At 42.1% G+C, this 13,455-nt stretch overlaps 1 protein-coding gene across 1 annotated transcript in view; it reads right to left on the reverse strand.

Moving 5' to 3' along the window:
• Nucleotides 1–7,346: 7,346 nt before the first annotated feature.
• The window catches only part of LOC120945468 (cytochrome P450 2D6), an 88,055-nt gene continuing 81,946 nt past the window's right edge, over nucleotides 7,347–13,455 (reverse strand). The window contains exons 7-9 of the mRNA XM_040359627.1: nucleotides 10,796–10,983; nucleotides 8,169–8,310; nucleotides 7,347–7,651 (exon numbers count right to left, since the gene is read on the reverse strand). Of these exons, the coding sequence (XP_040215561.1) occupies nucleotides 7,470–7,651; nucleotides 8,169–8,310; nucleotides 10,796–10,983 (512 nt within the window). The 3' untranslated portion in view covers nucleotides 7,347–7,469. The remainder of the gene's footprint in view (nucleotides 7,652–8,168; nucleotides 8,311–10,795; nucleotides 10,984–13,455) is intronic.

Here is a 13,455-nt window from a genome sequence, read left to right on the forward strand (position 1 = left end):
GTGCTAGAGCTGGTGTGCTTGGGAGACAGGAGCCACACTGGGGAAGAGGTTCCCTGGGGCAGGCTCAGAGGTGGTTGACGCCACGCCAGCTGAAGCCTGGAATGGTGGTCAGCGATAATGGCACCAACCTCTTCTCTGCCCTGCGACAGGGAAAACTCACCCATGTGCCCTGTTTTGCGCATGTTCTCAATTTGGTGGTGCAGCGGTTCTTGGGCAGGTACCCGGGCTTACAGGATGTCCTAAAGCAGGCCAGGAAAGTCTGTGTGCATTTCCGTAGGTCATATAATGCCACTGCTCGGCTGACAGACCTCCAGAGGGAATACAACCTGCCCAAGAACCGCCTAATCTGTGACATGCCCACCAGATGGAACTCTACGTTGGCCATGCTGCAGCGGCTGCACACACAGCAGAGGGCCAGCAATGAGTACCTGTGCCAATATGGCAGCAGAACTGGCTCAGGGGAGCTTGGGTTTTTTTCACCACGCCAGTGGGCCTTGATCAGGGATGCATGCACTGTCCTGTCACCATTTGAGGAGGCCACGAGGATGGTGAGCAGTGACAGTGCATGCATCAGTGAGACTGTCCCGCTTATTCACATGTTGGAGCACACCCTACGTGGAATAATGGACAGGGCCCTTGAGGCAGAACAGAGGGAGGAAGAGGAGGACTTCCTTACCTCTCAAGGCCCCCTTTATCCAGACACTGTTCCTGCTTGCCCACCTGGAACACAGGAAGAGGAGGAGGAGGAGGAGGAGGAGGAGGATTGTATCAGCAGCATGGAGGTGGAGCCTAGCACTCAGCATCAACAGCAGCAGTCTTCAAGGGATCATTTACAGTCCCAAGGAACACGTGGACTTTTACGTGGCTGGGATGAGGTGGCTACGGATCCTGTCGTCCTCAGTGACCCAGAGGACTGTGCCCCGAATGCCTCTGCAAACCTACGCTGCATGGCCTCCCTGATCCTGCAAAGCCTGCGTAAGGATCCTCGTGTACGTGCTATCAAGGAGAGGGATCATTACTGGCTGGCAACTCTCCTTGATCCACGTTACAAGAGTAAGGTAGCGGACCTTATGTTGCCATCGCAGAGGGAGCAGAAGATGAAACTTCTGCGGGAGGCCTTGCAGAAGGGTCTGTGCAATGCGTTTCCAAAACCGGGGGGATTACCAAAACCTGGCCCTGGACAATGTCTTGCTGAGGCTTCGGTGAGTCAGAGAAGGAGCGGTGGAGAAGGTGGCCGTCTGACCGATGCGTTCAAACAATTTTTTAGTCTGCAGCCCCAAGGTCTGACCGGTTCCAGCAACCATCGCCAGCGTCTGGTTTACATGGTCCGGAAATACCTAGCGGCAAGATCCGACTTAGACACCTTCCCCACCGAAAATCCTCTGGCTTACTGGGTCTTAAGGATGGATCACTGGGCAGAGCTTGCACAGTACGCAATTGAGCTACTGGCTTGCCCTGCATCCAGTGTTCTTTCAGAACGCACATTCAGTGCTGCTGGAGGCTTTGTGACCGATCACAGGGTGCGCCTCTCCACCGACTCTGTTGATCGACTGACCTTCATCAAAATGAATCAGGCTTGGATCAACACCAGCTACCAAGCACCTGATGCTGATGTTACTGAATAATATTTTTTTGTTGAAATGTCAGATCCCTTTAAGACTGCATATGCTGATGCTGAGTGACTGTCCTGTTATGATGCTGATGGAATATCCTTCTCCTCCTCACTTTTCTTGCTGATAGCTAGTAAGAAATGTTGTTTTTCTGGGCTCCGCCACCAGTGCCTAAGGCCTAATTTTTATGCCCCTGTTTAACAGGGGCACCTAATAAAAAATGTTGATGCAATACTTTGCACATGTCTCCTTGTTGCGCTCCAATTAAAGATATTGGGAGGGGTTGTAGTGTTGTGTTGTGCCTAAGGCCTAATTTTTCTGCCCCTGTGTAACAGGGGCGTCTGATACCATTTTTTGATGCAATACTTTGCACGTGGCGCCTTGTTGTGCTCCAATTACAGATATTGGGAGGGGTTGCAGTGTTGTGTTGTGCCTACGGACCAATTTTTGTGCCCCTGTGTAACTGGGGCGTCTAATAACTATTTTTGATGCAATACTTTGCATGTGGCTCTTTTCGGCGGTTCAATTACAGTATCTGTGAGGGGTTGCAGTGTTGCCACCGGTGCCTAAGGTCCAAATTTTATGCCCCTGTATTTTTCTTGGTTTGATTCTTTTATAATTTGAATTCATTCTAGCTTTCTCCTACGTTATCATAGTGTCATGTTTATTTTCCTTTACTAAATACTCATCATTGTCAATGTAAACACTGTTTGCATCAACACGCATCTCATTTAAAGTCCCAACCCTTTCTTTCTTTGAATTCTTTCTAAGGGAAGACATATTACTAAGCAAAAAGCAGAGGTACCACAACGCATATACTACTGTGCTTAGTTTAGCAATCTATATAAAGTATGCAACTTAAAAACACAGTTTCATGTATAGAGTAGGTGTCTCTCTTGGGAGTGCCCCACCAACCACAGAGCTTATGTGCCCCCTGTAATGCTGCTGTGTCCAAAGGAAAGAGCTGCTGGCCTTTGAGTCCCTTTATGGCTCCTGTATTGAGCACCATCTTTCAAATCAAGGTGCCTGCGCACGTGCACGCTCGTGACCCCGCTACTCCCCCGCGATAAAGAACGCCCCCTAGGGCTAATGGCAGCTGTCCTGGGGCGAGGGGAGCCTCCTCCTGCCTTATATCCCTGTCCATGTCTGTGGCGTCCTTACTAGTGTTGCTCACGAATATTCGCATTTCGAATATTCATTACGAATATGGCATATTCGAATATTCGCGAATAACTCGAATTTCGCAGCCAAAATTCGCTATTCCGAATATTCGTATTTTTTCAAATTTATTTTTAAAACAGATCACATCCTATCGACGTCTAAAAGCATTGCTGGTATGATTAGAGACCCTGGGCCGAGTAGCTATTCGGCGCCGGTGCGCAGGCGCCGAATAGAGCCGAGCCAACCCGAGCTTCCTTCGGGAAGTCGTGACACGCTGTGTGCGCCGTCGTTTAGCATGTCAATCAATTGGCATGTCAATTGGAACGCCCACTCCCGCGGGATTCCCTACCCGGAAGCCGCGGTGAATTCTAAGGCTAAACGTTATCTACGGCAAAAAAAAAAAAAGGTCAGTGTCATTTTATATGCAGAACTGGGCTGGATGTAGTGTTAGAAATGTTTTATAGGGTGAACCTCCCCTTTAAGATTACTCTTAGGATTCATTTCCCTGTTACCTTTATCCTCACCACAGGTTTTTCTGCTAAAATTCAGACAGCACCAATCTTCACCTATCACGGCGGGTTTCTTCAGGGATATGGGTTCCTTTTTAAAGGAAACCTCTCCCCTGGGCTTTGTAAAAGACTCTTACCAGGACTTTTAGCTTAAGTAGCGAAAGTGCTGGACCCTAGAGCCCAGTCCTCCGAAGAGAGACATTACAGGTGATGCCTCATTCATGAGGCCCGGATCCTATCAAGTTTTGGCGTAAAGGGTCTCTTTGGCAGAGCTTTCCTTTAGCACATCCTACTCGTGTCCAACACCTTAGACACTGTCGAAAAAACTTAGGGGTACTAACCTGATGGGAGGTGTTATATGGAGGGGAACTGTCTTCAATTGGTTGTGCCAGTGTCCAATCATCGCTGGTGACCCTTAACCCATTATGTAATGACTGGCTCTGTGTCCCGTGGTGTACGATAAAGAAAATACATTTTCTATTTCAACACTCGTTAATACATTTATCATGAAGTAGGTTTACAGTGTTAGCTTTAAGCATGGTCAACCTTCTGATAAGGCCATCAGGCCATCAAATTCAGCAACAAACAGGGTGAAAGATTGGTTCTTGGGATAACAATTCTGGCTGATTTAATAGAGACCACAGAGTGTCAGCTAATAGATAATAGGCCAATTTGGAACAATGAAAATTACTTGAATGCCTTAGCTTTCAATCCTTTGAAGTATATGAGGTAAAGGTTTCAGCAAAGGAAATGCATAGATCAGGGCATACTGATCCCATGCCACTACCAGGGCATCATCTGTATGTATCTGCTATTGGGTGTTGAGTCCTGGAGACAAATTCCTCCAGTTTCTTAATAAAATAATTTTTACTGGTGTAAGTCTCTCTTTCCTTCAGTTGTTAGTAGAACAACATTTGGCCTTCTGTTCATTTTCAACATCCTCTTTCTAATAATTATCATTCAAGGGACTGCACACAGAGCTTCCTCTGTTCAGCCCTCACTTGAGCCGAGAGATTTAAATCTAGTTTTGTCAGCATTACAAAGACCCATTGTAAGACTCTAGCTCTGAGGAAGGGGGTGCACCCCCAAAACGCGTTAGCTGTACCCCACATTCTGTGCATGCCCATATACTGTGTTTATGTCTTTTTGTCAGTTGCATTTTGTGATTACCTACTTTTATACAAAAATGTCTTATTATTAAATTATCTCTGGTAATGCACTAGGTGTGCACACCTTTCATTTCTCTTTTTCTTGTAGTTACAAATACCCTTGTTTGAAACAATTTGGGACATTTGATTGACTTTGTTTACCTGTAAGATATGCTTTACTGTGGCCATCACTTTTATTGACTTGATGTGATGATGGCTGTCAGGGTTTACCTTTTATTTACTGTTTTTTAAGTAGACTGATCAGTATGTTTGTTATTCCAGTATTCCAGAAGCTTCTAAAAGAGGTTCTCTGGCTTCCATATCCACTATTTCTAAGTGAATTTGACAGGTTTCTGTACAGTCCTATGATTTGCAAGGTGAAGTGCTTCCTTTTCCTCTTAAAGTCTATCTGTAAGACCGAGACTGTTCTTCTGTTTACAAATGCCCCTGATTACCTTTTGTTTTGAGTTATTTTGTTGGGCTGGTTCACCTGCGTTTTTAGATGTGTCACTGCCCACCCCTCAGTTTATATTACTTTTGTATGGTCTTTTCATCAAGGCTGTGTTCCTCAATGGATGATAGAGAAAATATAATTTTTGTAATCACTGTAAAAATCTCAGGGTCCCATCATATGTCAGTGCTTTCTCTTTGGACTGCTTACTATAACTGAGAAGATTTGAAATGGGAAGGGTTATAGTCTCAAGGCAGTTTTCTATGTGCCTAGTGTTGCTTTTCTCCTGTGGGTGAAAGTATAACCCTAACAAACAGTCACTTCCAGTCTTATGAGGTCCTTTGTAGTTGGATGAAGTGAACAACAGTAGACATGTGCACACTGAAATATTTTGTTTCGGAATTTCGTTTTCGTCCGAAAAATACATTTATTTAGTTACTGCTGAAATTCGTTTTTATTTATTTTGTTTCTTCGTTAAAAAAATGCATTCGTCAGAAAAACCAAATTAATAAAGGTCGAATCTGTCATTGGAGGCTTCTGGTGTCTGTCGAATGTTCTAAGAAGATTCAACGGAATCTTTAAAAAAAAAAAAAAAGATTTGACGGAATCTTAGAAAAAATAAAAAAAAATTGACGGAGCAACAAAACTGTACGATAACGCAATCGTACATTTCCAGTGGAATGTTCCGCCTACAAGCTATAGAAGAATTCTAATGTTGTATGACTAATAATAATTATATGTATTCATTATTATTACTAGTCAACCAACATTAGAATTCTTCTATAGCCTATGGGCAGAGCATTTCCCCATAAATGTCCGCTTGCTGGGATCGTATGTTTTTAGCTACTGTACTTCGTCAAATCTTCATGTCTCTCTATGTCGAATAATTTCTCTCTATGTCGAATCTTTTCTCTCTGTCGACTCTTCTTCATGTCTCTATAATGTGGAATCTTTTCTCTCATCGTCAAATCTTTTCTCTTTATGTAGAATAATATTGGACTAATAGAGTTAAGGTTAGGCACATTCGACCGCAACGAAAACTAAAATAAAGCATTTGTTTATGTCGGATCTTATGGTTTTCGTTTTCTGTGCGTTCGTTATCGTTTGTTAAAACAATAACGAAAATTCCTGAAATTCGAACGAAAATGTATTCGGACGAAAATGAATGCACATGTCTAAACAACAGCAAATCCAAATGCTTGGCGGATGCAGCCCTCCTCAGACGGGGTAATCCAATTTGAATGCTACAAAACAAATAGACAAGAAAGAAGGCACACGCACCTACTGCATTATCAAAAACATTTATAAGCGTTTAAATAAAACTGCTGTCAAGCTGATGTGTTTCAGGGGAGTAACCCCTTACTTAGAAATAGGTAACCTTGCTCTGAAGAAGGGGGTATGCCCCCAAAACGCATCAGCTTGATACCCCTACATGGTGTAATTGGAGTATGTGCATCTGCACTGTATGGTATCTTGTGTTTCATTGGCCTTTATCAGTTGCTACTTTGTGAGTATCCATTTGTAGTAGTTTTTTTTATATCGCTAATAAATGTTTTTGGTAATACACTAGGTGCATGCGACTTCTTGTCTGTTTGTTTTATAACAGGTTGCTTATTATCTAGGTTGCTTATTATCATCAAAGAAGTGACCCTCAATCTACTTTGGGAAAAGGAATTTACCGTGAGTACAAAAAATCTATTACACTAACCTGCAATTAATTCTTCTTACTGTCAGTGTCTAAGACCAATATAAAGATCTCTCCAAACATCCCATATAAACTTTAGGCGGCATTCACATCTGCACGTTCCGCATACGCAGAAACATGCGGTAAAAAATGTGTCGAGCTCTGCACCTGAAAAAGGTGCAATAGCTTCTTTAACACATGTGTTGAGCGTAGGGCAACTCTTTTAAATGAATTGGCTGTCTGATGCTGTTGTGTAAACAACGTGGAAAATTTGCCCAGGCCAGTAAAACAAATGGTTTAGCTAAAAAGCACAGCCTATCACAAGTGTAACTTGAGTTTAAATGAGTCATCAGTAAAAATAATGAAACGTTTTTTGAATATGATTGCTTGTTGAGCAGGAGTTAAAGGGGTTGTAAAGGAATTTTTTTTTTCATAATAAGCATCCTTTACCTGCAGACATTCCTCTTTTCACTTCCTCATTGTTCGTTTTTGCTCAGAAGTTGCTCTATTTCTTCTCTGTTCTGTTCACTTCCTGCTTGTCTGATTTTACTGACCACCGTGATGGGAGGCTTTACTGCGGTGGTCAGTAACATGCTCGCCCCCTCCTGGGAACTACATATGTGTGGCAGGACGCTCTCTACGTGTTAGACTTCAAGGAGGTGTGAATTACTGGGTGTGCCGCAATGCAAACCAGGAAGTGAATGAGAGAACAGAAACTAGAATGCCGGAGATGATATAGATGAAGGAATTTAATAGGTATTTACTCGTTTTTTGACAGAATCATTACATTATTCTGTCTGTCTACCTTGCATACATTAATTTTAGGCAACATTTTTTTTCCTCTAGTGACCCTTTAAGAGCTAAGGTACAATTATTGTAACTTGTTTTACTGTATATTACAGAGTTTTATACTCTTGATATAGCACAGATCGTGTAAGGGTGTGGAAACTGTATAAATGCATAGATAGGATCATCGCTTGGACGAGGCAGATTATTTGGTATCTCAAAAGTAAATTGCTGTAGGAGAGTTGTAAAGAAAAGGAAAAGTTCCATTCTGGCTAGCTGTTCTCCCAGACAAGCCCGTCGACCTACAAAAATAAATAAAATTATAACAGGGATAGTATTGCTGGTTATATCTTCTTTTACTTTTTACATAATAAGCTATAAAAGCTCACATGATCGTACAGACAATTTTATAAAACATTTTTGCAGAAAAGTGTAATTAGGAAGATGCTGCCTATTTTGCTAGATCCTTTTCTTTCTCAGAATGCCTTTTAAACACCTGCTTTAATAGGCAGGGTTAAAATACAGTAGTAGATCACTATGTACAAAGCACAATAGGCTGCTAACACCTGGATCTAAGCAGATTCCCCTGCCATTGCGCTTTTGATGTGCATACGTTTTTTGATGAAATATTGAGATTCAAATGCATTAACATTGCAGATAACATGACATGAAATACGCCATTATCTTTAGAGAATTTGGGAGCTTAAACTTTCTGGTTAATTATAGTATGATTCATTCATGACTTGCTGAAGTGCACATACGTTTACTGGTCTCCCATAAAGTAAAAAAAAAACTTGCCCTGTTTAATGTATACAGTACCTGCTGAAAATGGAATGAAGGCCTCTCGCTTTACAAACTTGCCATTTTCATCAAGGAAATGCTTTGGAGAAAACTGGTATGGCTTTTCCCAGACCTGCTTATCTTTCAGCACAGAGGATAAGTTGGTGAAGATAGTAGTTCCCTTAAAAAAATAAAACAATAAGCAGATTTGGAATAATTATTTCACCTAACCTGCTACAGGTGTATATATTAACACAATTCTGTAGTTTGAGGCTAGTGAATATGAATGTGTTCAGCTTTCGACCATTTGTGGTACTCATCAAGTCTGAAAATTGTAAACTTGGGGTGAATCTGGAAAAATAATTCTGCCCATATTTAATGCTAACAGGCAAGGGATTCACAAAGGAAACGGGATGTATGAATGCAAAATTACATTTTAAAAAATACCATTAAGCAGGGGGAAAGAGGGTAAACTGTATGGCATGTGGTGTTATTGAACAGTACAATTTTAACAGACAGTGTCAGTGACAATGCAATTCTAGCAGAAAATAAACCCTGCAGTTGACTAAGCTGAGATGCTAGCTGCGTTTATGTTGCCTGATCATGGGCGAATTTAAGCTTTGTGACTAAAGCTGGCCATAGATGGAGTGATTTTCTTTCCTTGAACCACAGTCAGTGTTAATGGAGGAAACCCTCCTGTGGAGCCATTGTGTTCTCCCTGCGAAACTGGTCAAAATTCAAACCATTTACGGCCTGCTTTAGTCCGAGAGCAACTGAGCCTTGGGCAAGTCCATAATTAGTAGGCAGTTGAACATTCTGTACTCTGAGAAATTCACTCCTCCCCTCAACATCTCTCCCTTGCTCTCCCTTTTCTCCCACATCTCTCTCTTTCCTCTCACTCCCCCTCTTTCCCTTCTCTCTCTTTACCCCTCCCTCCTCACTTCCCCCTCCACCCCCCCCCCCCCACCCTCAACTTCCCCCTCTCCCCACCTCTACTATTCCTGACTAAAGTGTTTATTGTTTAAACAGCTGCTGTTAAAGAAGATGTTCTTCTTTACCACTCGCCGACCAGCCCCAGTAATATTGTGGCAGTGTGGCTCTATTGCGGCTCTACTGCATACCAGTACAGCACTTTGTGTATTAGATACAGTGGGGGTGCACGCGGCGCCGGAGCCACCCGCAATCGCTCCACAGAGAGGCCAAACGGGATCTGCCTGTGTAAACAAAGCAGATCCCTGGTCTGACAGGGGTGTACAAGGAGATCATCTGTTCGTAGTGATTAGGAACAGCGAACCCTCTGTACTCCCAGTCAGTACACTCGCCTCACAGTTAGAAACACCTCCCTAGGACACACTTAACCCCTTTATCGGCCCCTAGTGTTCCCTGCCAGTGTCATTTATACAGTAATCAGTGCATTTTTATAGCACTGATCACTGTATAAATGTCAATGGTCTCAAAAAAGTCTCAAAAGTGTCGGATCTGTCCGCTGCTTGTTGAAGTCCTGCCAAAAATCACTGATCACCGCCATTACTAAAAAAAATTATAATAATTAAAATGCCATAAATCTATCCCCTATTTTGTACACAATATACATTTTGCGCAAACCAAACAATATACGCTTATTGCGATTTTTTTCTTTATACTGAAAATATGTAGCAGAATACATACAGGCCCAAACTGATAAAGAAATTTGTTGTTTTACATTTTTTGGGGATATTTATTATAGCAAAAAGTTTTTTTTTTTTCAAAATTATCAGTCTGTTTTTGTTTATAGCACAAAAAAACAAAAAACTGCAGAGGTAATCAAATACCACAAAAAGAAAGCTCTATTTGTGGGAAAAAAAGGCCATCAATTTTGTCTGAGTACAACGTCACACGACTGCGCAATTGTCAGTTAAATCAACGCAGTGTCGTATCGCAAAAAATGGCTTGGTCATTAAGGGGGTAAATCCTTCCGGGGCTCAAGTGGTTAAAGCGGGGCTACAGGCTTCTTTAGATAAAAAAATAAAAAATAAAAGTCAGCAGCTACAAATACTGTACCTGCTGACTCTTAATATTAGGACACTTACCTGTCCACTAATCCAGCGGTGTCTTCACCCAAGCCGAATTTTTAAGTTTGCAGTGGCGAGATCAGCCGGAAGTGGGAGCAGGTACTGTCAAAACAAGGTACCCGCTCCCCCCCCCAAAAAAAGATGTCAAATGTGGCAGCGGAGGGGGGGAGGAGGCAAACAAGTGGAGCTTCCCCTTTTGGGTGGAGCTCCACTTTAAAGTAGTCTCAGATAAAGTTAGACAAAGAAAAAGTTAGATGAAGTGAGACTGTCAGTTGTAGCAGAGTAATTAGGAGTATTTTGTGAGTATTATGATGGTGACATATGTGTGCATTGTTGGCCTGCATCCCACTAATGAATAGAAAAATGAATGAACATTCTTTTCCTAAGAATTCTCATTTGAATTTTTTTTCTATACCTCTGTCAGCTCCTCCCACTGTTAGTTTGAATTGGTTACACCCACTATTCACCATGACATGCTACACAAGACGCATTATTTTTTACCTTGGGCTGCTCAAGTGTGCATTGGTTCCTTCACAGTCCTAGTTACATACCTGTAGGACATGCTATAAAAAAATGTAAGTTGTAAAGCATTTATAATATACAATTTAAGATTACCTTTGGAATGAAATATCCATGAATTTCCATGTCTCTGTAGGTCATGTGTGGAAAGGCTAAAGGAACAATATCACTAAAGCGCTGTATTTCATGGATCACAGCATTGGTATATGGCATTTCCAGGATATCCGCCATTGTTGGTTTTCTATCCCTTCCAATTACTTGATCAATTTCTTCATGGACTTTTTCTAAACCAAAATGCACATCACTATATAAATACTAAGCCAGCCTCACAGATGGATTCCAGTCTCTGACCGATGTAGCTGTTACTTATGGATTACATAGCATTTATTATTGATTATAGCCTCCCCATTATATCTTTACTGAGAAGAATTTTAGGTTCACCTAGGTTTACACAGCAGACTTGTCTCTAGCCATGTCATTGTATCAACTCCAGGTAAACTTAAATATTCACCCTTGCAATGGGCGACCCCACCCCCACTGCAAGGGGTAAAAATGTGTTTTGTCTAGGAACAGGGGCATTGAGTGTAAATATTTCTCTCATTCTTCTTTCCAGCAGGCTCCCTCCAGCGCTTCAACCAATCCCTTGCAGCTGTCTCTGTAAGCTGCAGTCCAGCCTCCTTAGTGTATAACTCAGGGTGAAAAGGTCCTGTATCGTACATGATGATGCCAAGGCTCTGCCCACAGACCAGAGATCTGGGCAGAGGGGGAGAGGGCTGGAGCCAGTGTCCTTTTAGAATACTACCGCTACCCATCAGATAATGCAACTGAAGTGACGTTGCAAACAAAATTGCTTATTGCGCATGAACTATGCGTTCCAACATGGCCGCTATGCGTTTCAATAGGTTTCCTAATCTGACAGAACACAAAGGCAGCAGCGGGCAATTCTTGAATTTCACACTTATTTTAGCAGTAAGCTCATCTTATATACTGAAATAGACTATTTCACCACAACCTAGTGTGGATGTTGAAAAATGTCCCTCGGCGCCAAATGACTTTCAGTATGGCGCTGAGCAGTGTGGGGTGTACCAAGATGGCCGTCGCCACCTTCAAACTGCAGGCTTGTTGCTGCTTTTTAAATGCAACATAAAAACAGTGTCACAGATTTAAAACTACTATATTTCAGTATATAAGGCGAGTTTACTGCTAAAATAAGTGTAAAATTGAAAAAACTTGCCTGTGTATAACAAGATGTCCACTGCTGCCTTTGTGTTCTGTCAGATTAGGAAACCTAAGTATTGGAACACAAAGCGGCCATGTTGGAACACATGGCCTATGCGCAGTAAGCATTTTTTTGCTCAGAACGTCACTTCTGTTACATTTTTTGATAGGTAGCAGTATTATAATAGAACACTGGCCTCAATAGGGGTGCAAGGTAAACCCCTGCACATAATGAGCAATTCACCCTTGCATTGTAGGACTGCATGGGTGGATTTTTTTTATTTTCCCGGAGTAGGGGGCTTTAATACTTTTGTTTATACTGGTACTAGTTGTCAGCTGCAAAAACATATCAGCGTAATACAGTAGTGCTTTATCAACTCAAAGGATTATTCCATTATGTGGTTTGTTAGATTCCTCCGGTTGTATTGAACTGGCGGATGCTGAAAACTTGAAAACATTTTAGTTTTGTCTATTTTCTAAACGGCATGTTTTTTTTTTTACCGAAGTCCATATTTACTGTATATAGTTGTATACTATCTATTTTGTGAGATACACAATGAATAAACAAATATTTTTATAAAGCACCGAATTCACCAGGTTTTCATTTTGTGCTAGTTTTATAAATGTGTTGCAGAGGAGTGGACAAAGATAATCATGAAAACACTCATCCAGTGGGGTTGATTTACTAAAGGCAAATAGGCTGTTCATTTTGCAAGGGAATTTTCACCAAAGCTTAGTGAATGAGGTGAAACTCTACTGACATCAACCATACAATCATGTGCAAAAATAAAAAAAATTTAATTTCTCCTGGAAGTGATTTGGTTAGTAAATTGTCACCAAATTCACTAAGCTAAGGGAACATTTCCATGCAAATTGAACGGTCTGTTTGCTTTAGCAAATAAACTCCAGAATCCCTTTGGCCGGCCATGCACAGAGCAAATTTCTTTCCTGCCGCCACAGGTTACAGGAAAGAAATTTGCTTGATTCCCCCATCAACACAGACAGCGTTGATGCAGGAATCCCTCCTGCCGGGCCATGGTCTTCTCCCGTCGGGAGGGTGGGGGAAGCCGTTCCCACTGGGAGAATACAGTGACTATTGCTATCGGCTATAGTAGCTGCTAGCAAAAATCGCAGGTAAAACCTGGCAAGCTGGTTGTACCAAACTTGATAGATAGATCAACTTGGTACATTCAGCCTGCCCATTCCTACTGAACCAGCTGAGATTCTAACCGTGTATGGCCTACGTTAGAATCGTAGAATCTCCTACATAATGTAGTTAATTTGGTTGTAATTGAGAGACCATCTCTGCATGTATGTAGCGAGTATGATCCTGTTCGGGCTTTAGTATCATTGTCTGGGTATAGGGTACTTGGGTCTAAGGTCCCCGAACCAAAGAGCCAAAAAGGGGAAAAACTATTCTGACACTGACTATCCACTATTCTGACACTGACGCTTGACGCAACATGCGCATCCGTGCTGACGTCACTCTTCCCAGTGACGCTGCAGCATGGCTTCTGCCTGTTTGGATCAGCGTCACT

Source organism: Rana temporaria, chromosome 7, assembly GCF_905171775.1.
Source record: "Rana temporaria chromosome 7, aRanTem1.1, whole genome shotgun sequence".
Taxonomy (NCBI): Eukaryota; Metazoa; Chordata; class Amphibia; order Anura; family Ranidae; genus Rana; species Rana temporaria.